The following is a 27,778-nucleotide window of genomic DNA, read 5'->3' as shown; positions in this document are numbered from 1 at the left end:
CTCCATCTGTTTTCTTTCTCTGCTCAAAGCTTCGGTTTGAAAGGGACAAGACCGCCATTTTATTTTCTACCATTTATGAGCATTTGCAGGGCCCGTTTTCTCTTAAACAACGACTGGTTTCGGACAGGGAGGGCCAACTCAATGTAACCTCTTGTTGATAAATTATCTCTTTAATAATATTTTGTTTATCATAACCTATAGCAATCTATAAATATTTACCAAGCAGACAAATCGCTGCAACGAAAGAAATAATTAGCAATCTTTGCGCTATCAACAAAGGAGCATCTTAAATCTGTAAAAACGCAAAATGCTATAATATCTGTATAATAAAATATATAAATCTGATATTTCAAATGACAAATTTTGAATGCATAAACCGTTCACATTAAACCTGCATGTAGACCAGGATGCACCGCGCCACCTGCCCCTTTCTTTGGTATCATGCTGTTCAAAACCTAGTTTGTATTGGTGCCGTTTTACCGAGTGCAAAGAGGAATGTTTACCCTGGGTTCCAGAGGCTGAATATCCGCTTTTCCCAGCATGCTAGGGGGCGGGGGTCTCGCTTCGTTCGAAAAACTCTCGCTTCGCTCGAAAAACTCTCGGAGCCTCTGGTCTCCAGGGTAAGGAATGTTCGGCACGTGGTAGTGAATAAAGGTCTACACTGGACAAGACGTTACCCAGCTGTTACTAAAAGCACATAATATCCACCATTTCTCTCCTCCACCCTTGGACTGTCCATCCACGAAGCCCCTTTTCTCATCACGGGGCCGCGACCTACGCATTCTAAGATGTTTGGCTGGCGCTATAAAAGAGTGAAGGCAATGCTTCACCTTGCTGACACAGCATCACTGATCAAGGTTTAGGGAATATCCATTCCTGGTTTGATGAGCGCATGCACGGACTCAGTACAACGCTATTCGCGCTTGCATTCATGTCCATGCACAGGCGCAATGAACGGTGGTAGATGGATTTACCCTGTCGACATAATACAAGGAATGTAAGCACGAGAAGCAAAACATGTTGAGGAGGAGAAGAAGAAAGGGAGAAAGACTTTAACAAGAAAAGAGGGGTTTATGACGAGAGAAGAGAGTGGCCATGAGAAGGGCAGGTATGGGGACGAGAATAAAGAGGCAAGGGTGGGGAGGCAAGGGCTGGGTGGCAAGGGTGGGGAGGCAAGGGTGGGGTGGCAAGGGCGGGGTGGCAAGGGTGGGGAGGCAAGGGCGGGGTGACAAGGGTGGGGAGGCAAGGGTGGGGAGGCAAGGGTGGGGAGGCAAGGGCGGGTTGGCAAGGGCGGGGTGGCAAGGGCGGGGTGGCAAGGGCGGGGAGGCAAGGGCGGGGTGGCAAGGGTGGGGAGGCAAGGGGGGTGGCAGTAGGGGGGGCCTAGGTGGCGCAGTTGGCGCCGCTCTGTAGTACCTGTGCTTGTTAGATTTCCGGTTTCGACGTGAGTTATGCTAGTTCTTGCCTCTGCTCCAAGGGTTTTATTTTTATCTGTACAGTGGTTTCATTCCCCCCACTCTACAATATCGATCAATTTCGGGGAGAGGTGCGCATGGAACATGGAAAAAGGATAATTTTCAAGGTATTTCAATAGAAATAGCCCATTTTTTGGAGGCCAAGGGGGTAGGAGTGGGAGGTGCGTGCGCACCCTGTATCCGCGCCTGTATCTATAATACCTTAATCTTCCACTGTTTATTTTCCTCACGATCGTCACATCCCATCAGCATAATCTCTCGGTCCAGGGCCTCGGCGCAGAGAGGGTGTGAATCATCCCCTGTCCTTAGCTGGCCTTCAGACGTCAGGAAAAAAAGCTGTACAATGCATGGTAATGATTAACACAATCCTTAAACACCGGAATAGCATAGAGATTGAGGGAAAAAGAGCAACAGTCAAGGACACATCTGGGTAAAGGATAAGAATCTTGACAATATTTATTGCAACAATAACAAAGGCATTACCGTTAATATCGGAAAATAACGAAATTAAAGAGTGAAGATCATAAGTTATCATGAAATGGTGCTAAGAATGACATGAAATACAAGATCCGGACAAGATGGAAACGCTTCTAAGCATTATACTAACAGGGTATTAAGACTCACCTGATTTCCACCCAGTCCATGGCATTGAGACAAGCCAAGAACACCAGTCATAGACCTTCCCATCGTATCCACACATAGGTTAGTGCGCGGGTTACGGATCTACGATGGGAGCACATCGGTAAGCAACGAATAGACATATACCTTTTTTACTAGAAATAACTGGAACTTATCTGGACCGGTCACTATTCAAGAGGGGAGGGATCTTGGTGAAAATAGGTGTGTTTGAAAACATTTGAAGTTAAATTTTACCAGACGGGTCCGAAAACCGAGAAAGGGCCAACAAAAACAAAGTTGTCGACTTGAATAATTGGCAACCCGAACCAACACACCGGTCGGCCCTTAGGGCTGGGTAGAGCTAAATTTCAATTTGCCAACAGATATGGTTATTTTAATCATTAATAATTGTAAGTAACTTACAATTATTCATTACGAACGACCTATGAAATTCAACTCCGTGCTCTATCACGCCTAGATTAACAATCTGCCTGTGCGCTGTACCTTTCCGACCGATATCGCCCGTTGTATTCTCACAACACGAATAGTATCAATTTGCAATTTTTTGATCGGGCCTCATTATCATCGCCTCATCATAATTCTAGTGTATTCAAGAGTTATTTGAAAACAAGTAAACGTGTCGTTGTGCGGTGATTGATGAGTATTTCTATATGGCCCTCGTGGCTATAATGACGTACCTCTCCATGAACTTTCGAGCCCCCTCCGGGAAAGGTCTGTTCCGGGTACACGTTTTCCAGATACCACTTAAAGCTCTTGCACTTCAACTTGTTTCTAAGAGCAACACGTGAAGTGATGTCTCCGTACTTAAGGCTTTGCAAGTCTGGCCGCTTCATGTACACGTACTGGTTGTATTCATCCATCCACACGTGAACAACACGTGCCAAGTTAACGCTGACCTCTGAGTACCCGCCTGGAAACGAGTACGGAAAACGGGTACGAAACACGTGACCGACACGTGAACAGGGTAAGATTTCCAACTTCCCACCGCATTGCCAAATCTTTAAAAGACAGAGCAGAAAATCAATCACAAGCAAATAAAAATCACGTCTTCTAAGCACCGGCTGATCTTGCGTTTTTAATAAAGCCTTCCTTACTACAATCGGAAATACATTTTGCTGGATCTCACGCCACTAAACTCATTTTTTAATCTCATCGTTTACTGCTTGAGGTTAAGTGAGTTGAGATACTTTATAAAGAGGAAGTTCGGATATGCACGACGAGAAGTGCCGGGTAATGCCTCCATTAATCCAGCACCAAACCGTGCACAACGAGGACCCAGACCCTAAGACGATTTAGGAAAAAAGATATACGATACGATCTCAGTAAAGGGAGGTCTTCAAAGTTTATTCTTGTGAGGCAATGGAGTGCCACCCCCCCTCCCCCCCTACACACACATACCCCCCCCCCCACCACCACCACCACCACCTTCACCACCCAACCTTTTAGGATGCTACGTCACTTCCCGGCATTCAAACATGTACTAGTCGCCAAACATGGTCACATAACCAATGAAGCAGCCATCATACTGACCCTAAATGACATTTCCAGATTTTCACCTCCCCACACGTCCATTCCTTCATCATAAGAGCCCGACTCGAAGAAGTACTTGCGATCAATAGAGAACAAGCCTCCGGCCATTGTGGGAGTCCTGTGGATTATTAGATACACGCAGAGTAAGAGTGGTGCCCTGTCTCATCCACCTCATCCACTATTTTGTCATCCCAGTAAAGTGTGAAAATTCAGCCACTGCCATCGGCTGACCTAGGGATGCAACTGCTAAATTTCGAATTGAATTTGGTAAATAAAGCATAAGTATGACTATTTTCAGCACTACTCCCATGTCTTTACCTGATAGGCGCTGTCCTATCCTTTCGCTCGCTCTGCCTGTTGTTTGGCAACGAATGCCACGTAAATTGCATATCCCAGCTAAAACCTCCAATCACAGCGGATGGCGTACCGCTGTACATGAAGTTGGTCGAGCTGATTATATCAATCACAGGCACGGCCACAATAGTCCGGTCACTATGGATACGCGACAACAGCGGCTGCAGCCAGTCAACATTAGCCTCGCAGTGTGCGTCGAGGAATGTGATGACGTCACCCTTGGCTGCGCGCGCACCGATTAGACGTGCCCGGATTAACCCCTCCCGTTTTGAGGTGCGAAGGACTCGAACATTACGTAGCTTAGCCACGTATGCAGAAAGCTTAGATTTCAAGTAATCTGAGAAATACAAAAACGTCAAGAAAGGTTTATTCCTGGAGGCAACAATAAAACATCAAGAAAACGGTAACAACAAAATCAGCAACAACAACAGGAGCAAAGAGCAATAAAAAGACTATATCAACAAAAACAACAGCATAAGAACCGGAGCTAAAACAATACCAACAACTATAATATCAACAACAAGAACAACAGCAGCAGCACCATTATCGAAAACAGCACAACAAAATCAGCAACATTAAAAATCACAACATCAACAAGAACAAGAACAACAGTAGCAGCACCATTATCGAAAACAGCACAACAAAGTCAGCAACATTAAAAATCACAACATCAACAAGAACAAGAACAACAGTAGCAGCACCATTATCGAAAACAGCACAACAAAGTCAGCAACATTAAAAATCACAACATCAACAAGAACAAGAACAACAGTAGCAGTATAAAAATAGCAGCACCATACAACAACAGCAACGACATTATTCGACAAGACCTATTCTTAATCCACTCTACCGTGTGTGCTGAAGTCGTCAATAAGCAGTATTTCTCTCAGTAGGTGGGCGGGGCTTCTGTCAATCACACTATGCACCGTCCGGAGTAGAGTCGACCACGCCTCGTTGTGGAAGCAGATGACCACGGTAGTGGACGGTAGGTAGGAAGGGTACGACTTCGACGAGCATCTAGAAAACGATTGCGCGATTGCGCATTTAAAGACACTATCACGGACACTTTGATGCTAGGGGAAGGAATACTTCGTTGATGGGGGCAGAAGACAGCGGAAACAAAAGTATACATAAATGACAGAAAGTCACCAGTATTACAGAAACAGTATGAGACTCGAATGTACTTAGGCGGGGAATCTTGACTACAATGCCTGACGGAAGTAATAAAACCTTATGTGTTAATTTTGCACTTAACAATGGTGAGGTTCCCCCCCCCCCCCCCTTACACACAAACTTTCTTTACCTTCTCCACACATTAAAATAATATTTTACGATCCTTATGTATACCTTTTTAATTCGATTCAGTTTTGCGGGGAATCTAAATATTCAAATAATGTATAAAATAATGATGCTCCCGGGAATGTTTCATTCGCGCATACATAATGAATCATCGCGGTATCATAAATAGGGACCTTAAGGTGGTGTTAAACGGGATAACATGCAGCAAAAAGTTTTCGCGATACATTGTATCGTAGAAAGTTTTTGACCGTGTAACATATCGCGCAACACAACTTTCCGCGCATCATTTCACTCGGCAACGTGTTTTTGAACCCGCTTCAAAAACATGCAACACAGAATGACGAATATCTGGAAAGTTATTCCGTGTAACATTTGTTCGGCAACGTGTCAGAATGAAAACGATACAATGTATCGCAAAAAGTTTTTGTTGCATATTATCCCGTGAAAACCACCTTTAAGCAACGACGACGGCAACGCGGACGCCGACGGCAGAAAACATATGGGCGGATTTTATTCAGAATTTCAATAGCAGCACGTGAAAATGTGTTCTGTCTGATACTTTTCAGCCGTTTTCTATAAAACCACGACGTGAAAACTTCAAGTTTCGCGGTCAATTGAGAACGCGGACGTTTTCACTGTAAACATTACTAACTACGTTCGCTGCTGTAGAAATAATGTCCTCAGTTTATTTTTATCTGTATCTGACTATTGCTTGTTCCATTGCAATTAAATTATTATTGATCGCCACGCGCGAAAACACCTTTTTCGCGTTGTCCTAGCCGTCGTCGTCGTCGTCCTTGCTTAAGGTCTCCAATAACGAGAGAAAGAAGACACGGAATGAACTAATTTATCCTGAGAATTATTGAGAGATTTAGAACACGTAGCACTCATGGGCAACTAAACAATCATTTTAATGCTGAGTCAACAGTCGTAGAGTACATGTGACATCTGAACAATGGATCCGTTCATGCCTGTCTAAACCAGCGTAAATATCAACTGCCACCTCATAACGGCAAAGTACCGAGAAAACCCTACTCATTTGTGCTATAAAGAAGGCATTTTCTTGACAAGTGGTGCATCAGTAACCAAGGGAAACCTCGATTCCTAAAAAAACGATTGAAGGATTGAACGGGATTGATTGATTTTTATCGATTGAAGAGAGGTCAGATAGGCGATGTTTTCGATACTTTGAGATTATTTTAAAGACAACAATTTCAGCACAAATGACTTAGTTTGAAATGGATTTAGACAGTTGGAAATCTGCTATCTGAAAATAAAACACGGGGTGTGCTACAATTATCATAACTTGCGATAGGAGCAGTCAACGGGTAGATTAGCCCCCATCCGGTCAGTATTGCGACATCGTGTTATTAAAAAGAACTTATTAGGAATAAGTAAAACAGGATATCAATGGTATATTAACTGGACTAGATAAAACTGTTATTGTTGCATATCTTTACAACATATATTGCAAAAAGTCGCATCGAAAAACCAACTAAGAATAGAATAGAAAATTAAAAGTAACAGAACAATGGAATAACGTTTTGAATAAACACCACTTCTTTTAACAATTAACAATTAAAACATTCCATATATGATGAGCAGTTGCCTTGAAACTTACCCAGAAAAAATGATAAGATAGCTAAGGTTTCACACTATTTAGTTTTAGATTTTTTCTACCTTTTTCTAAGACACCGCGAAAGTTCTTGGTGTATTTGATACAATATCAGGCTGGTCTATATATTCTTATTTAGTAGACTGCAATAAGAATGGGGCAATAACAACTGATTAAAAAATTATTGATTTATTCCAATCAGAGTTATTTTAGTTTCTTCAATCCCACCAAGTCTGTAATAAATTTCAATAATCACAGCATTAGATTGCAAAAAGGTTAAATATGTATATATAAGCACATTTTTTTTTTCTCAGAATATTCAAATTTTAGTCTGAATATTCTTGACCCACATTTATGGGTTTTATTGGCAGCAAAGATGTGTCGATCCTCTTTCCCTTTTTGCCAACAAAATACGGCCAGGTACTTACCCTGGCTCCCGAGTGTCCGGAATTGAGCGATGAAACGAAATCTTGTTACTGGCCAATTCATTGAAGGCATGCTGATTATATCCCTCCGTCTCTTTTTCCTTCTCGCTGGCTAAGATTTGGACAGCCTCACCGTGTTCTCCAGGTCCATTCGGGTCTTCTTCAGTTGCTAAATCACTCTCATCCGTGTTGTCGTTTCTTGTGTGTTCGGTCGCTTCCGTCGTAAAAACCGGTCTCTTCCGTTGCCTTACAATTTTTGGATTTAGTCTGTTTACATTTCGCGTTAACGTGTCCTTGTTTGAATTAGTTTTTTTATGAGAGTTAGAGAGAGTTGCTAATCTATGTTGTAAGAAATTTTCATCTTGATCGTCGAGTTCGTGCTGAGAGCGTCGCCTTGACTTCGCATTCAGTTTATCACTTGGCAAATCTCCACGTGCCTCTTTGGCGATTTTATCAACCGGTCGATTACCGCCATTAGGAATTTCATTCAACTGTATAGCACTACTTCGCTGTAAAACGAAACTTCCTTGATAAGAGTAAAGAATCAAAATGTTTAAAACAAACCAAAATATCGAAGTAACAAGAGCTACGACAAGAACTTGGCGCGGACGATGCACTTTCAGATTCATTGTAATTAGAATTGTAGCCAATAAAATCCAGCTATCATCTGAGACATAAAACCGTTAAGGAGTCTCGTGTAGAACGAAAGCTTGCCAGCCCTGGGACTTCCTTAATAATATGCAGTAGGTAAGGCTTGGGATATTTAAGAGTTCTCGTTTTCTCCATGCTTCAGTTATTAACTGCGAAAAGCTTGGGTTATGAGTTCCCGCTGAGACATTATTCGCAACTTCGTATTCTTCCAATTCAATTTTACTCTCCTGTTGTGGCTTTCCCCTCCAGAGGAAACAACGCTGAAGCACTAATGCCAGCCAAACTTGCAACAGTTGAAAACACGAAGACACACTCAAAAGATTTCCGTCTGCACTGCCTCCGTTTTCAAAACTCAACCAAAATCAATTGTTGCCACAGTTTTGCTACGAGCATGCAACATGGCTCGCAAGGATAGAATGACACATTTAGTATGATATTAACCATGTGAAACCGCGATTATTCGGCTGTTGACGTTGACGCTAGAGAGCGGGCAGTTTGATTAGCTGACCGCTGTCCTTTGTATGGCTGGACGCAGCTTTGACAGACCAATATCTATTCAAATCTGAAAGGTACACATTCGACTCACAAACCAACATGCATTTACATACGGCTTCTATACCATGTTACCAACGCGAATTGTGTATTTGTTTTGCCAAAAAAGTACATAAAGCACTAGAAATTACACATCATTATAAGTACTATCCCTACTCCTTTCCGAATAATTAGGCACGTGAATAAAGCTCCCGTCGTTTTTATTCAATTTAGGATATTTTTCTTTTATTCTTTTTTTTCTTATTGGCACACATTTCCCGCGTAAGGCTCTTGTATAAAGCTGAATTATTTACCCGACAATCTTTCCAAAGATCTGGCTCTCCTGATACTATCTTCTTGCTAATAAGTCAAATCTATTCTATCCTTAGGGTCACTTGGTTTCTATGTGGGTTCTCGGAGAAAGTTATCCGATGTTTCAGTTTTCCGCATAGCGAAATCCATTTTAATGTATATTATAAAATATATCTTAAAGTTTTCTTGTGAGGCCGTCCATGAAGTATTTAAACAAAGGCGAGCGAGTTTTTAACAACTAGAAGATGAATAATGGGAAGAAAAATGTCTTATCATTTGGTGGATATGAGGGCGGGGATATGGGAAGAATTGTGTATCGTAAAGCCCCGTGCAAACAGCGGCGACATCAGCTAGCATTGCTGAAGACAAAGGAAAAGTATAAATGTCCTTTTCACAAGTTGACATTTCTCTCGTCTGTGTTCAGTCAAGCAAAAATTCGCGAGAAATGCTGGCCTGATGTTGGCGCTGTTAACACAAGTTTCAAGACCAAGAGCTTTAATAAGCCCGCGGGGCTCATTACAGTTTTTTTTTTTCTTTAAAGAGGACTTGTTTAATAATCTAAATAAGGGGAAAGCACTTAGGGTGAGGGCAGAAGTCTTCTGTGCAACACGAGTCAAGCCAAAAGAGAACGGCTGAATTGTGTGTAATTTCCAGTCTACGGAACAGGCGCTCGGCAATTCTAAATTTGATCTGAGCCTCAATTTGATGGAGGCAGTTTGCCATGACAACGGCGGTCACTTTCACCAAATCACACGAAGAGCAGAGATTTTTTATAGGGACATTACGGCGGTACGAAAGGAAACACAAATTGCCTTTAACATTAAACGGCATGATAGAATCCCCCCTTAACCAAAATACGGTTCTCGTGCTTATAGAGCTGCATGGGAAAATAATTTTTTCATAGAAATGAAATACAAGAGTCCAGCAAGCATGTGCAAGCGATTCAAATTCATAAAATTGATAAGTTGTTGGACTTATTTGTTATTTCGAGAGAATGATTTGGCGCCGAAATAATTTGATTAGGAAAACTTGGTAAATATCGTCATAAAAGGGTTTAGGGACTGAAATTTAAAATATAGATATAGTAAGGCAGATAATTGATCAGACTCCCCAACCCCACCCCGGTTGGTGTCTGACCATCTGCCAAGATGGGGTACAGAGAAACGGATACGACCGGTAGCTACTAAATCATATGCAAATGTTCAACACCATCTTTTAATTTTGTTGACAAAATGTAAGTTGGGAATCGCTTGTTTCGAGACGTCGTTTGCGGAGTCAAAGGTTTACCGATGAAGTTACTCGGTCAAGTAAAATACCGTAAAAGCCCTTTTTAGCCCCCAAGGCACATTTAATATTTGAAAATGGAGAGTGGCTATTGAAGAAGGGGACTTAATAGAGAGAGCTTATGTCAAAATTTTAGTTCTAGATAAGGCTTATTGGAGAAGTGTGAGATGGGGGCTTAATAGAGCTTATAAGGTATTTAAATTGAGAAAAATTAGAGGATAGTTATTTTATTTACTGCTTAGTATAGCTTTAAAAAGTTATAATACATTATGGTAAAATACTAATATTTTTGTACAAAATGTATTATATATTACACTTTTCAAGTGATCAGGTAATATACAGGGCAAAAAAAGCGTACAATAAATCAATAAGGTCGTTCGTAATATACCAGGTAGTTATTTCTTACGGATGTTTTCATAACCACTCATTAACGTTCCATGCATGTAAAAGGAACTATCATGAAGATGGTATAGGTTGCACTGTTCACATGGGTAGCACAAAAATGACAAATCCCGGCAGAAGCGTTTACGGGCAGATGCAGTAAACAATCAAATACTACAGCTTCTTATCCTGGATTTGTTCATTATTTTATTTGATACCCACAAGAGCACGTTGCTCACGACGCATGGTTTGCGCCACTCTATTTGAAAAGGGCGTATTCACCTCCGACACATCTTCCCAGAACTTCTTGTGACGCGCGCAAAGAGTTGTGGGAAGATGTGGGGAAAGTGAATTCTTTATAAGCGGACGGGATATTGCGGTTTATTTCATCCTGTACTCTGGTGGACCCATGCGTCTTTGCGCTCCACGGCGGCTGGGCAAACTTTATTATAGAGCCACTCATCTGTCCTATGTACCCAGAGATCATCCCTTGCAAATTAGTACGGTCGGTAGCGATAGTTTGAAAGTGGATACGAATTGCGTCGATCCTGATGGACGGGAAAATAAAACGTCATTTTAAGAAAGGATACCTCCATAGGAACCTTTGTATCCAGGCTGCAAAGACTATGGGATATATTGCTTATAAATTACAACAAAGACATTTGCACAAGAGAAGACATTTACACAAGAGAAGACATTTGCACAAGACAAGACATTTGCACAAGACAAGACATTTGCACAAGAGAAGACATTTACTCAAGAGAAGACATTTACACAAGAGAAGACATTTACTCAAGAGAAGACATTTACACAAGAGAAGACATTTACTCAAGAAAAGACATTTACACAAGAGAAGACATTTACTCAAGAGAAGACATTTACACAAGAGAAGACATTTACTCAAGAGAAGACATTTACTCAAGACAAGACATTCGCACAAGAGAAGACATTAGCACAAGAGAAGACATTTGCACAAGAGAAGACATTTGCACAAGAGAAGACATTTACAAAAGAGAAGACATTTACACAAGAGAAGACATTTACTCAAGAGAAGACATTTACTCAAGACAAGACATTTACTCAAGACAAGACATTCGCACAAGAGAAGACATTAGCACAAGAGAAGACATTTGCACAAGAGAAGACATTTACAAAAGAGAAGACATTTGCACAATACAAGACATTCGCACAAGAGAAGACATTTACACAAGAGAAGACATTTACACAAGAGAAGACATTTGCACAAGAGAAGACATTTGCACAAGAGAAGACATTTACACAAGAGAAGACATTTGCACAAGAGAAGACATTAGCACAAGAGAAGACATTTGCACAATACAAGACATTCGCACAAGAGAAGACATTTGCACAAGAGAAGACATTTGCACAAGAGAAGACATTTGCACAAGAGAAGACATTTACACAAGAGAAGACATTTACTCAAGAGAAGACATTTGCACAAGAGAAGACATTAGCACAAGAAAAGACATTTACACAAGAGAAGACATTTGCACAAGAGAAGACATTTGCACAAGAGAAGACATTTGCACAAGAGAAGACATTTGCACAAGAGAAGACATTTGCACAAGAGAAGACATTTACACAAGAGAAGACATTTGCACAAGAAAAGACATTTGCACAAGAGGAGACATTTACACAAGAGAAGACATTTGCACAAGAGAAGACATTTGCACAAGAGAAGACATTTGCACAAGAAAAGACATTTACACAAGAGAAGACATTTACTCAAGAGAAGACATTCGCACAAGAGAAGACATTTACACAAGAGAAGACATTTGCACAAGAGAAGACATTAGCACAAGAAAAGACATTTACACAAGAGAAGACATTTGCACAAGAGAAGACATTTGCACAAGAGAAGACATTTGCACAAGAGAAGACATTTGCACAAGAGAAGACATTTGCACAAGAGAAGACATTTGCACAAGAGAAGACATTTACACAAGAGAAGACATTTGCACAAGAGAAGACATTTGCACAAGAGAAGACATTTACACAAGAGAAGACATTTGCACAAGAGAAGACATTTACTCAAGAGAAGACATTTACACAAGAGAAGACATTTACTCAAGACAAGACATTCGCACAAGAGAAGACATTTACACAAGAGAAGACATTTGCACAAGAGAAGACATTAGCACAAGAGAAGACATTAGCACAAGAAAAGACATTTACTCAAGAGAAGACATTTGAACAAAAAAAGACATTTACACAAGAGAAGACATTTGCACAAGAGAAGACATTTGCACAAGAGAAGACATTTACTCAAGACAAGACATTAGCACAAGAGAAGACATTTGCACAAGACAAGACATTTGCACAAGAGAAGACATTAGCACAAGAGAAGACATTAGCACAAGAAAAGACATTTACTCAAGAGAAGACATTTGAACAAAAAAAGACATTTACATAAGAGAAGACATTTGCACAAGAGAAGACATTTGCACAAGAGAAGACATTTACACAAGAGAAGACATTTGCACAAGAGAAGACATTTACACAAGAGAAGACATTTGCACAATACAAGACATTTGCACAAGAGAAGACATTTGCACAAGAGAAGACATTAGCACAAGAGAAGACATTAGCACAAGAGAAGACATTTGCACAAGAAAAGACATTTGCACAAGAGAAGACATTTGCACAAGACAAGACATTTACACAAGAGAAGACATTTGCACAAGAGAAGACATTTACACAAGAGAAGACATTTACACAAGAGAAGACATTTACACAAGAGAAGACATCTGCACAATACAAGACATTTGCACAAGAGAAGACATTTGCACAAGAGAAGACATTTACACAAGAGAAGACATTTGCACAAGAGAAGACATTAGCACAAGAGAAGACATTAGCACAAGAGAAGACATTTACACAAGAGAAGACATTTGCACAAGAGAAGACATTTGCACAAGAGAAGACATTTACACAAGAGAAGACATTAGCACAAGAGAAGACATTTGCACAAGAGAAGACATTAGCACAAGAGAAGACATTAGCACAAGAGAAGACATTAGCACAAGAAAAGACATTTGCACAAGAGAAGACATTTGCACAAGAGAAGACATTTGCAAAAGAGAAGACATTTGCACAAGAGAAGACATTTGCACAAGAGAAGACATTTGCACAAGACAAGACATTTGCACAAGAAAAGACATTTGCACAAGACAAGACATTTGCACAAAAAAAGACATTTGCACAAAAAAAAGACATTTGCACAAGACATTTGCACAAGAAAAGACATTTGCACAAGAGAAGAAATTTGCACAAGAGAAGACATTTGCACAAGAGAAGACATTTGCACAAGAGAAGACATTTGCACAAGAAAAGACATTTACACAAGAGAAGACATTTGCACAAGACAAGACATTTGCACAAGACAAGACATTTGCACAAGAAAAGACATTTGCACAAGAGAAGACATTTGCACAAGAGAAGACATTTGCACAAGAGAAGACATTTGCACAAGAGAAGACATTTGCACAAGAGAAGACATTTGCACAAGAGAAGACATTTGCACAAGACAAGACATTTGCACAAGAAAAGACATTTGCACAAGAAAAGACATTTGCACAAGAGAAGACATTTGCACAAGAAAAGACATTTGCACAAGAGAAGACATTTGCACAAGAGAAGACATTTGCACAAGAGAAGACATTTGCACAAGAAAAGACATTTGCACAAGAAAAGACATTTGCACAAGAGAAGACATTTGCACAAGAGAAGACATTTGCACAAGAGAAGACATTTGCACAAGAGAAGACATTTGCACAAGAGAAGACATTTACACAAGAGAAGACATTTACACAAGAGAAGACATTTACACAAGAGAAGACATTTACACAAGAGAAGACATTTGCACAAGAGAAGACATTTACACAAGAGAAGACATTTGCACAAGAGAAGACATTTACACAAGAGAAGACATTTGCACAAGAGAAGACATTAGCACAAGACAAGACATTTACACAAGAGAAGACATTTACAAAAAAGAAGACATTTGCACAAGACAAGACATTTGCACAAGAGAAGACATTTACACAAGAGAAGACATTTGCACAAGAGAAGACATTTGCACAAGAGAAGACATTTGCACAAGAGAAGACATTTGCACAAGAGAAGACATTTGCACAAGAGAAGACATTTACACAAGACAAGACATTTGCACAAGAGAAGACATTTGCACAAGACAAGACATTTGCACAAGAGAAGACATTTGCACAAGAGAAGACATTTGTACAAGACAAGACATTTACAAAAAAGAAGACATTTACACAAGAGAAGACATTTGCACAAGAGAAGACATTAGCACAAGAGAAGACATTTGCACAAGAGAAGACATTTACACAAGAGAAGACATTTGCACAAGAGAAGACATTAGCACAAGACAAGACATTTACACAAGAGAAGACATTTACAAAAAAGAAGACATTTGCACAAGACAAGACATTTGCACAAGAGAAGACATTTACACAAGAGAAGACATTTGCACAAGAGAAGACATTTGCACAAGAGAAGACATTTGCACAAGAGAAGACATTTGCACAAGAGAAGACATTTGCACAAGAGAAGACATTTACACAAGAGAAGACATTAGCACAAGAGAAGACATTTGCACAAGAGAAGACATTTGCACAAGAGAAGACATTTACACAAGAGAAGACATTTGCACAAGAGAAGACATTTGCACAAGACAAGACATTTGCACAAGAGAAGACATTTGCACAAGACAAGACATTTACAAAAAAGAAGACATTTACACAAGAGAAGACATTTGCACAAGAGAAGACATTAGCACAAGAGAAGACATTTGCACAAGAGAAGATATTTGCACAAGAGAAGACATTTGCACAAGACAAGACATTTACACAAGAGAAGACATTTGCACAAGAGAAGACATTAGCACAAGACAAGACATTTACACAAGAGAAGACATTTGCACAAGAGAAGACATTTGCACAAGACAAGACATTTGCACAAGAGAAGACATTTGCACAAGAAAAGACATTTGCACAAGAGAAGACATTAGCACAAGACAAGACATTTACACAAGAAGACATTTGCACAAGAGAAGACATTTGCACAAGACAAGACATTTACAAAAAAGAAGACATTTGCACAAGAGAAGACATTTGCACAAGAGAAGACATTAGCACAAGAGAAGACATTTGCACAAGAGAAGACATTTACACAAGAGAAGACATTTGCACAAGAGAAGACATTTGCACAAGAGAAGACATTTGCACAAGAGAAGACATTTACACAAGAGAAGACATTTGCACAAGAGAAGACATTTGCACAAGAGAAGACATTTACACAAGAGAAGACATTTGCACAAGACAAGACATTTGCACAAGAGAAGACATTTGCACAAGAGAAGACATTTGCAAAAGAGAAGACATTTACACAAGAGAAGACATTTGCACAAGAGAAGACATTAGCACAAGACAAGACATTTACACAAGAAGAGACATTTACACAAGAGAAGACATTTGCACAAGAGAAGACATTTGCACAAGAGAAGACATTAGCACAAGAGAAGACATTAGCACAAGAGAAGACATTAGCACAAGAGAAGACATTTGCACAAGACAAGACATTTGCACAAGACAAGACATTTGCACAAGACAAGACATTTGCACAAGAGAAGACATTTGCACAAGACAAGACATTTGCACAAGACAAGACATTTGCACAAGAGAAGACATTTACTCAAGAGAAGACATTTACACAAGAGAAGACATTTACTCAAGAGAAGACATTTACACAAGAGAAGACATTTACTCAAGAAAAGACATTTACACAAGAGAAGACATTTACTCAAGAGAAGACATTTACACAAGAGAAGACATTTACTCAAGAGAAGACATTTACTCAAGACAAGACATTCGCACAAGAGAAGACATTAGCACAAGAGAAGACATTTGCACAAGAGAAGACATTTGCACAAGAGAAGACATTTACAAAAGAGAAGACATTTACACAAGAGAAGACATTTACTCAAGAGAAGACATTTACTCAAGACAAGACATTTACTCAAGACAAGACATTCGCACAAGAGAAGACATTAGCACAAGAGAAGACATTTGCACAAGAGAAGACATTTACAAAAGAGAAGACATTTGCACAATACAAGACATTCGCACAAGAGAAGACATTTACACAAGAGAAGACATTTACACAAGAGAAGACATTTGCACAAGAGAAGACATTTGCACAAGAGAAGACATTTACACAAGAGAAGACATTTGCACAAGAGAAGACATTAGCACAAGAGAAGACATTTGCACAATACAAGACATTCGCACAAGAGAAGACATTTGCACAAGAGAAGACATTTGCACAAGAGAAGACATTTGCACAAGAGAAGACATTTACACAAGAGAAGACATTTACTCAAGAGAAGACATTTGCACAAGAGAAGACATTAGCACAAGAAAAGACATTTACACAAGAGAAGACATTTGCACAAGAGAAGACATTTGCACAAGAGAAGACATTTGCACAAGAGAAGACATTTGCACAAGAGAAGACATTTGCACAAGAGAAGACATTTGCACAAGAGAAGACATTTACACAAGAGAAGACATTTGCACAAGAAAAGACATTTGCACAAGAGGAGACATTTACACAAGAGAAGACATTTGCACAAGAGAAGACATTTGCACAAGAGAAGACATTTGCACAAGAAAAGACATTTACACAAGAGAAGACATTTACTCAAGAGAAGACATTCGCACAAGAGAAGACATTTACACAAGAGAAGACATTTGCACAAGAGAAGACATTAGCACAAGAAAAGACATTTACACAAGAGAAGACATTTGCACAAGAGAAGACATTTGCACAAGAGAAGACATTTGCACAAGAGAAGACATTTGCACAAGAGAAGACATTTGCACAAGAGAAGACATTTGCACAAGAGAAGACATTTACACAAGAGAAGACATTTGCACAAGAGAAGACATTTGCACAAGAGAAGACATTTACACAAGAGAAGACATTTGCACAAGAGAAGACATTTACTCAAGAGAAGACATTTACACAAGAGAAGACATTTACTCAAGACAAGACATTCGCACAAGAGAAGACATTTACACAAGAGAAGACATTTGCACAAGAGAAGACATTAGCACAAGAGAAGACATTAGCACAAGAAAAGACATTTACTCAAGAGAAGACATTTGAACAAAAAAAGACATTTACACAAGAGAAGACATTTGCACAAGAGAAGACATTTGCACAAGAGAAGACATTTACTCAAGACAAGACATTAGCACAAGAGAAGACATTTGCACAAGACAAGACATTTGCACAAGAGAAGACATTAGCACAAGAGAAGACATTAGCACAAGAAAAGACATTTACTCAAGAGAAGACATTTGAACAAAAAAAGACATTTACATAAGAGAAGACATTTGCACAAGAGAAGACATTTGCACAAGAGAAGACATTTACACAAGAGAAGACATTTGCACAAGAGAAGACATTTACACAAGAGAAGACATTTGCACAATACAAGACATTTGCACAAGAGAAGACATTTGCACAAGAGAAGACATTAGCACAAGAGAAGACATTAGCACAAGAGAAGACATTTGCACAAGAAAAGACATTTGCACAAGAGAAGACATTTGCACAAGACAAGACATTTACACAAGAGAAGACATTTGCACAAGAGAAGACATTTACACAAGAGAAGACATTTACACAAGAGAAGACATTTACACAAGAGAAGACATCTGCACAATACAAGACATTTGCACAAGAGAAGACATTTGCACAAGAGAAGACATTTACACAAGAGAAGACATTTGCACAAGAGAAGACATTAGCACAAGAGAAGACATTAGCACAAGAGAAGACATTTACACAAGAGAAGACATTTGCACAAGAGAAGACATTTGCACAAGAGAAGACATTTACACAAGAGAAGACATTAGCACAAGAGAAGACATTTGCACAAGAGAAGACATTAGCACAAGAGAAGACATTAGCACAAGAGAAGACATTAGCACAAGAAAAGACATTTGCACAAGAGAAGACATTTGCACAAGAGAAGACATTTGCAAAAGAGAAGACATTTGCACAAGAGAAGACATTTGCACAAGAGAAGACATTTGCACAAGACAAGACATTTGCACAAGAAAAGACATTTGCACAAGACAAGACATTTGCACAAAAAAAGACATTTGCACAAAAAAAAGACATTTGCACAAGACATTTGCACAAGAAAAGACATTTGCACAAGAGAAGAAATTTGCACAAGAGAAGACATTTGCACAAGAGAAGACATTTGCACAAGAGAAGACATTTGCACAAGAAAAGACATTTACACAAGAGAAGACATTTGCACAAGACAAGACATTTGCACAAGACAAGACATTTGCACAAGAAAAGACATTTGCACAAGAGAAGACATTTGCACAAGAGAAGACATTTGCACAAGAGAAGACATTTGCACAAGAGAAGACATTTGCACAAGAGAAGACATTTGCACAAGAGAAGACATTTGCACAAGACAAGACATTTGCACAAGAAAAGACATTTGCACAAGAAAAGACATTTGCACAAGAGAAGACATTTGCACAAGAAAAGACATTTGCACAAGAGAAGACATTTGCACAAGAGAAGACATTTGCACAAGAAAAGACATTTGCACAAGAAAAGACATTTGCACAAGAGAAGACATTTGCACAAGAGAAGACATTTGCACAAGAGAAGACATTTGCACAAGAGAAGACATTTGCACAAGAGAAGACATTTACACAAGAGAAGACATTTACACAAGAGAAGACATTTACACAAGAGAAGACATTTACACAAGAGAAGACATTTGCACAAGAGAAGACATTTACACAAGAGAAGACATTTGCACAAGAGAAGACATTTACACAAGAGAAGACATTTGCACAAGAGAAGACATTAGCACAAGACAAGACATTTACACAAGAGAAGACATTTACAAAAAAGAAGACATTTGCACAAGACAAGACATTTGCACAAGAGAAGACATTTACACAAGAGAAGACATTTGCACAAGAGAAGACATTTGCACAAGAGAAGACATTTGCACAAGAGAAGACATTTGCACAAGAGAAGACATTTGCACAAGAGAAGACATTTACACAAGACAAGACATTTGCACAAGAGAAGACATTTGCACAAGACAAGACATTTGCACAAGAGAAGACATTTGCACAAGAGAAGACATTTGTACAAGACAAGACATTTACAAAAAAGAAGACATTTACACAAGAGAAGACATTTGCACAAGAGAAGACATTAGCACAAGAGAAGACATTTGCACAAGAGAAGACATTTACACAAGAGAAGACATTTGCACAAGAGAAGACATTAGCACAAGACAAGACATTTACACAAGAGAAGACATTTACAAAAAAGAAGACATTTGCACAAGACAAGACATTTGCACAAGAGAAGACATTTACACAAGAGAAGACATTTGCACAAGAGAAGACATTTGCACAAGAGAAGACATTTGCACAAGAGAAGACATTTGCACAAGAGAAGACATTTGCACAAGAGAAGACATTTACACAAGAGAAGACATTAGCACAAGAGAAGACATTTGCACAAGAGAAGACATTTGCACAAGAGAAGACATTTACACAAGAGAAGACATTTGCACAAGAGAAGACATTTGCACAAGACAAGACATTTGCACAAGAGAAGACATTTGCACAAGACAAGACATTTACAAAAAAGAAGACATTTACACAAGAGAAGACATTTGCACAAGAGAAGACATTAGCACAAGAGAAGACATTTGCACAAGAGAAGATATTTGCACAAGAGAAGACATTTGCACAAGACAAGACATTTACACAAGAGAAGACATTTGCACAAGAGAAGACATTAGCACAAGACAAGACATTTACACAAGAGAAGACATTTGCACAAGAGAAGACATTTGCACAAGACAAGACATTTGCACAAGAGAAGACATTTGCACAAGAGAAGACATTTGCACAAGAGAAGACATTAGCACAAGACAAGACATTTACACAAGAAGACATTTGCACAAGAGAAGACATTTGCACAAGACAAGACATTTACAAAAAAGAAGACATTTGCACAAGAGAAGACATTTGCACAAGAGAAGACATTAGCACAAGAGAAGACATTTGCACAAGAGAAGACATTTACACAAGAGAAGACATTTGCACAAGAGAAGACATTTGCACAAGAGAAGACATTTGCACAAGAGAAGACATTTACACAAGAGAAGACATTTGCACAAGAGAAGACATTTGCACAAGAGAAGACATTTACACAAGAGAAGACATTTGCACAAGACAAGACATTTGCACAAGAGAAGACATTTGCACAAGAGAAGACATTTGCAAAAGAGAAGACATTTACACAAGAGAAGACATTTGCACAAGAGAAGACATTAGCACAAGACAAGACATTTACACAAGAAGAGACATTTACACAAGAGAAGACATTTGCACAAGAGAAGACATTTGCACAAGAGAAGACATTAGCACAAGAGAAGACATTAGCACAAGAGAAGACATTAGCACAAGAGAAGACATTTGCACAAGACAAGACATTTGCACAAGACAAGACATTTGCACAAGACAAGACATTTGCACAAGAGAAGACATTTGCACAAGAGAAGACATTTGCACAAGAGAAGACATTTGCACAAGAGAAGACATTTACACAAGAGAAGACATTAGCACAAGAGAAGACATTTGCACAAGAGAAGACATTTGCACAAGAGAAGACATTTACACAAGAGAAGACATTTGCACAAGAGAAGACATTTGCACAAGACAAGACATTTGCACAAGAGAAGACATTTGCACAAGACAAGACATTTACAAAAAAGAAGACATTTACACAAGAGAAGACATTTGCACAAGAGAAGACATTAGCACAAGAGAAGACATTTGCACAAGAGAAGATATTTGCACAAGAGAAGACATTTGCACAAGACAAGACATTTACACAAGAGAAGACATTTGCACAAGAGAAGACATTAGCACAAGACAAGACATTTACACAAGAGAAGACATTTGCACAAGAGAAGACATTTGCACAAGACAAGACATTTGCACAAGAGAAGACATTTGCACAAGAGAAGACATTTGCACAAGAGAAGACATTAGCACAAGACAAGACATTTACACAAGAAGACATTTGCACAAGAGAAGACATTTGCACAAGACAAGACATTTACAAAAAAGAAGACATTTACACAAGAGAAGACATTTGCACAAGAGAAGACATTAGCACAAGAGAAGACATTTGCACAAGAGAAGACATTTACACAAGAGAAGACATTTGCACAAGAGAAGACATTTGCACAAGAGAAGACATTTGCACAAGAGAAGACATTTACACAAGAGAAGACATTTGCACAAGAGAAGACATTTGCACAAGAGAAGACATTTACACAAGAGAAGACATTTGCACAAGACAAGACATTTGCACAAGAGAAGACATTTGCACAAGAGAAGACATTTGCAAAAGAGAAGACATTTACACAAGAGAAGACATTTGCACAAGAGAAGACATTAGCACAAGACAAGACATTTACACAAGAAGAGACATTTACACAAGAGAAGACATTTGCACAAGAGAAGACATTTGCACAAGAGAAGACATTAGCACAAGAGAAGACATTAGCACAAGAGAAGACATTAGCACAAGAGAAGACATTTGCACAAGACAAGACATTTGCACAAGACAAGACATTTGCACAAGAAAAGACATTTGCACAAGACAAGACATTTGCACAAGAGAAGACATTTGCACAAGAGAAGACATTTACACAAGAGAAGACATTTGCACAAGAAAAGACATTTACACAATACAAGACATTTGCACAAGACAAGACATTTACACAAGAGAAGACATTTGCTTTTAACGCGCTCTTCTACGCTTATGTAACCGTAGTACTTGCGTACACACGCGAGCACACTCAAGAGAAGACATTTACACAAGAGAAGACATTTGCACAAGAGAAGACATTAGCACAAGACAAGACATTTACACAAGAAGAGACATTTACACAAGAGAAGACATTTGCACAAGAGAAGACATTTGCACAAGAGAAGACATTAGCACAAGAGAAGACATTAGCACAAGAGAAGACATTAGCACAAGAGAAGACATTTGCACAAGACAAGACATTTGCACAAGACAAGACATTTGCACAAGAAAAGACATTTGCACAAGACAAGACATTTGCACAAGAGAAGACATTTGCACAAGAGAAGACATTTACACAAGAGAAGACATTTGCACAAGAAAAGACATTTACACAATACAAGACATTTGCACAAGACAAGACATTTACACAAGAGAAGACATTTGCTTTTAACGCGCTCTTCTACGCTTATGTAACCGTAGTACTTGCGTACACACGCGAGCACACTCAAGAGAAGACATTTGCACAAGAGAAGACATTTTCACAAAAGGAGACATACACAAAAGAAGACATTTGCACTTACGTCCCGCTGTTGATTTCCCCGAGGATCACGTGACTGGTTGCCACGGTAACCTTGCGCAGAGTACTGATTTGGAGCCTGCTGGTGTGAGCCCGTGTTACCATAGCCACCACCACCATAGTTACTATTTCTATAGTTACTGTTGCCATAGCCACCGGCGCCGCCGAATCCACCCCTGTTACCATAGTAATCGTTGCCATAACTTGCGCGCCGGTTGTCATGGTTATGCCCGCCCCCGCTCCTGTAACTGTTCTGACGTGGCTCGTAGCTACCACCTCCATACCCCCCTCTTCCGAACTGGGAAGGAGGCATTCCCATGAGGCTCGGCGGCCCCTGCTGTCTATCACTGGTGTGGAAGCTGGAGAATAAGTATAAACAAAAATCACACAAATTAAAGTTTTCCGCTTAGGTATTCTAGTCAACCTTGTGTCCGAACCAACATCGTTTCTTTTTATGGACGAATTACCTGCTTACAGGTAATTACCTGAGGATACGGAGAACTCAGGGCGTTGAGTCCTAAGTGGAGACCCTAAGACAAGGAGACCATGGGATGAAAAGACCCCGGAGACAGAAAGCGTGGAGAGGGGGTACCCAGGATGTGCACTTACCCGACCATACGGTGCCCTGCGGGAGCTATGGATGCGTACGATCGTCTGTCGTGGTTCATGCCGATCACAGGCCTCCATGGCTTGTCTCGTCCTTGGTCCCCGGGCTTTAGAACTCGTGGCGGGAATCTAGGCAAAGGTATAAACAGAACAGTAACGCTTATAAACAGAACCGTCAGGATTTTGCTTGACCCTAGATAGACTTAGCTTTACTAAGCTCCAGTCGCTTGGGCTCGGTTTTTTTTTCGTGATTTTTCATATAATAGACGAATTTCAATAAGAAATCGTGTGACTTTATGAGTGGCAAACAAAAACAAAAAATTAACTTAAAGATTTCATTTTTTTCATCGCTCTCTGGCGTGACGGGCGCAACCATTTCAGTTTATCATTTTTAGTCAAATGACTTATTGTAAAGCGGCAATTTTAAGACAGGCTTCACCATTGTGCTAGCAGTTTGGACATGCTGAGGTTCGAGTCTCCTTGTCCTTCCGGTGATCTGGGAGAACCCCTTGTAACTTAGTCAAAACCTTGGTAATTTATCATGATTATACCTACACTTTGATGTCTCAGATAAATTACTAATCATTAATGCACCGCAGCACTCTATCTACACTTACTCGGCATTTGGTAGAACTGTCGTTTTGTAGACGTAATCGTCTGAAAAATGTGGGTCTTCATACAGCACTCTAAAAAAACGGAATGTACCAATTAATGACAAAATATCCCTTTATTGTTTGAAAGTCCAAATTACTGATGGAATAATTAGTGACGGAATGTCCCAATCAATGACGGAATGTCCTAATTAGTGACGGACTGTCCCAATCAGCGACCGAATGTCCCAATAGGCCATTCCATCTATAAGGATGCGCGCACACTCATCATAGGAACCTTCCCCAACTACCGGCATGCAGCGCGCGCTTCGTTTGATGTAAGCTTAATACGCGCGCTGCATTCTGGTAGTTAAGGTAGGTTACTATGGTTATGGTTAAACTTATAGCTGAAATGGCTTACTAGTGATGGAATGTCCCAATCTGAGACGGAATGTTCCAATTAGTGACGGAATGTCCCAACCAGTGAGGGAATGTCCCAACCAGTGAGGGAATGTCCCAATCAGTGACGAAATGTCCCCATAAGTGACGGAATGTCCCAATCAGTGAGGGAATGTCCCAACCAGTGACGGAATGTCCCAATCAGTGACGAAATGTCCCCATAAGTGACGGAATGTCCCAATCAGTGAAGGAATGTCCCAATCAGTGACGGAATGTCCCAATCAGTGACGGAATGTCCCAATCAGTGAAGGAATGTCCCAATCAGTGACGGAATGTCCCAATCAGTGACGGAATGTCCCAATCAGTGACGGAATGTCCCAATCAGTGACGGAATGTCCCAATCAGTGATGGAATGTCCCAATCAGTGACAGAATGTCCTAATCAGTGACGGAATGTCCCAATCAGTGACGGAATGTCCCAATCAGTGACGGAATGTCTCAATCAGTGACGGAATGTCCCAATCAGTGACGGAATGTCCCAATCAGTGACGGAATGTCCCAATCAGTGATGGAATGTCCCAATAAGTCACGAAATGTCCCAATAAGTCACGAAATGTCCTATTTACTACTGGCTATGTGCCCGTAAAATATTTCTTATTCCTTCCCATATATCTAGCTTGCGCACCCCCTCTCTCCTAATCAAATACTGGCTAAGTGCCTGCACTCTACTCCTGTGAAATACCTAATTCCTTTCCCTGTACCTGCCCCATCAGGTATATGTTGCACACTACAAATAACAAGTAATACCTACTACAAATAATAAGTCAAGAGACCCACCCAATAGCTCTGTTGTCGCGCAGATCCCGGAGGTTTGTCACTGGTGAAGGAATGATCCTAGGAGAGAATATTTTGTATTATTACTATGCAACATCTGTTTATTCACACCCAAGTAAGTACATTTTAAATCAAAATAGCCCTTCCACAATTTTCTAAGAGCCCTTCGCTTTCAGTAATGTTTGTCAGCCGCTATTTCGTATTTCGAAGCAAACAATTCCATCGGCTGATTTGGGAAAACTTTTGTGATATTTCGTTTATAATTGGTAAATTAAATCTGCTCCTTATACAGGGTTTTATGGCTTGACTGCTTACTTGTGAGGTAAAATGGCGTGCGCATCTTTCTCCGGTTCTACCTTCCCGGACATTCCTTGCGTGAGATCCGTAACGAGATCTACAGGCTGACAGAAAATATGTACCCATAGGATCATATATACTTAGTACATATATAGTACATGAGATACGTTACATGGGGAGCAAGGTAAAAGGATTTAAGTTTTATTTTGTATTTATTCCTTTATAAAGCTCTACACATAAAGCACACACCTTGGTGGGGCTTTCGTGAAGTCCTACACATATAGCACACAGCTCGGTGGGGAAAGCCCTACATATAGCACACAGCTCGGTGGGGAAAGCCCTACACATAGCACACAGCTCGGTGGGGAAAGCCCTACACATAGCACACAGCTCGGTGGGGAAAGCCCTACATATAGCACACAGCTCGGTGGGGAAAGCCCTACATATAGCACACAGCTCGGTGGGGAAAGCCCTAAACATAGCACACAGCTCGGTGGGGAAAGCCCTACACATAGCACACAGCTCGGTGGGGAAAGCCCTAAACATAGCACACAGCTCGGTGGGGCCTTTGTGAAGCCCTACATATAGCACACAGCTCGGTGGGGAAAGCCCTAAACATAGCACACAGCTCGGTGGGGCCTTTGTGAAGCCCTACATATAGCACACAGCTCGGTGGGGAAAGCCCTACACATAGCACACAGCTCGGTGGGGCCTTTGTGAAGCCCTACATATAGCACACAGCTCGGTGGGGAAAGCCCTAAACATAGCACACAGCTCGGTGGGGCCTTTGTGAAGCCCTACATATAGCACACAGCTCGGTGGGGAAAGCCCTACACATAGCACACAGCTCGGTGGGGCCTTTGTGAAGCCCTACATATAGCACACAGCTCGGTGGGAAACCCTAAACATAGCACACACCTCGGTGGGGCCTTCATAAAGCCCTACATATAGCACACAGCTCGGTGGGGCCTTCATAAAGCTCTACACATATAGCACACACCTCGGTGGGGCCTTCATAAAGCCCTTTGAAGAAATCAAATGCAGGGTGGCCTTCCCTTGCAAAGAGGCGATCCTTGCCGAGAGAGTTACGCTTACCTAAGAAAAAGAAATTGTGGTGTTATACTGGAAGATCTTTTGATCTTCAACACAACCATTATCATCAACATCCCCACCACCACTATCATGATTGTCATTATCGTACTAAATTATATGTGTTTTGAGAGATTCATGTGATACTGTGTTAATGTCTACTCACGTTCATCTTCAGATATATCAGGGTAAACTTTGGCGAGTGCATTAAGAAGCCTCTTCTCATCTACAAACGGCAACAGTGCCACACCTAAAACAATATGGGATGAGAAAGAACTTAACTAGGGTACTTTCTCACCATTACATTTTGCACCGAAAACGTGAATGGACAGCAAAACCCTAATTTATTGATCTCTTCACACAACTGTCTTGTTACCTGTGCAAAAATAGTTTTATTCCAACCTACTGAGGCTAAAGGATAAGCAATTTTACAGGAGGCTTATAATTCGTGACTGCTAGCGTGGCAGTGTTATGATTATAATTGCAAAATCAAGCCCGGGAGTGGGAGGAGCTTTCCCTTTTATAGCGGAACCTTGTGTTTAAGAGAGAGTTTAGGGAAGAAAAGCAAGGGAAAGCCGGAAAGATTCTCATAAAGAATGTTTAAGTGGTCACCCTTCTGTCTGGATTTATTTAGTATATAGCTTATTATAATGTATCCTAATATAAATGCTGCTACATGCGGTTAATTATAATTACTACATACATGTATGGTAAGCACTGTTACTAAAACAGTTTACCATAGCACTGCGACACATGGCCGTATATTTGTAACATCTGGCATGAGAAGCCCTTACCCTCTCTCTACAGAATAAGGTGAAAGGAGGGGAGACAGACATGGAATTGCCCGGATGGACACACATTTCTTTTCTTACCTTGCCAGGCAAACTTCTTGCCATTAAGGTCAATCTCGAAGTCAACTGGGTAAAAATCTATGATCGGCGACTCCTAAAACAGGACACACTA

General features: G+C 40.1%; 2 protein-coding genes across 2 annotated transcripts in view; both read right to left on the bottom strand.

Moving 5' to 3' along the window:
- Positions 1-151: 151 nt before the first annotated feature.
- On the bottom strand, positions 152-8,509 carry LOC5521803 (polypeptide N-acetylgalactosaminyltransferase 1). The gene is made up of 8 exons (XM_032367065.2): positions 7,338-8,509; positions 4,846-5,012; positions 3,960-4,332; positions 3,642-3,759; positions 2,789-3,109; positions 2,097-2,195; positions 1,674-1,808; positions 152-975 (listed from the first exon to the last, which is right to left on the bottom strand). Exons 1-8 carry the CDS (start codon positions 7,961-7,963, stop codon positions 853-855), a joined length of 1,962 nt encoding a protein of 653 aa, XP_032222956.2. The 5' UTR covers positions 7,964-8,509; the 3' UTR covers positions 152-852.
- A 1,814-nt stretch (positions 8,510-10,323) lies between these two features.
- LOC116604541 (5'-3' exoribonuclease 2) overlaps positions 10,324-27,778 on the bottom strand; it is a 38,637-nt gene continuing 21,182 nt past the window's right edge. Inside the window, exons 26-34 of the mRNA XM_032367064.2 lie at positions 27,688-27,760; positions 26,982-27,065; positions 26,727-26,821; positions 25,745-25,830; positions 25,433-25,489; positions 24,225-24,293; positions 23,611-23,736; positions 23,006-23,360; positions 10,324-11,041 (exon numbers count right to left, since the gene is read on the bottom strand). Of these exons, the coding sequence (XP_032222955.2) occupies positions 10,991-11,041; positions 23,006-23,360; positions 23,611-23,736; positions 24,225-24,293; positions 25,433-25,489; positions 25,745-25,830; positions 26,727-26,821; positions 26,982-27,065; positions 27,688-27,760 (996 nt within the window). The 3' untranslated portion in view covers positions 10,324-10,990. The remainder of the gene's footprint in view (positions 11,042-23,005; positions 23,361-23,610; positions 23,737-24,224; positions 24,294-25,432; positions 25,490-25,744; positions 25,831-26,726; positions 26,822-26,981; positions 27,066-27,687; positions 27,761-27,778) is intronic.

This window comes from Nematostella vectensis, chromosome 2, assembly GCF_932526225.1.
Source record: "Nematostella vectensis chromosome 2, jaNemVect1.1, whole genome shotgun sequence".
Lineage (NCBI taxonomy): Eukaryota > Metazoa > Cnidaria > Anthozoa > Actiniaria > Edwardsiidae > Nematostella > Nematostella vectensis.
The sequence above is the reverse complement of the archived record's forward strand: the minus strand, read 5'-3'. Positions and strand labels throughout refer to the sequence as shown.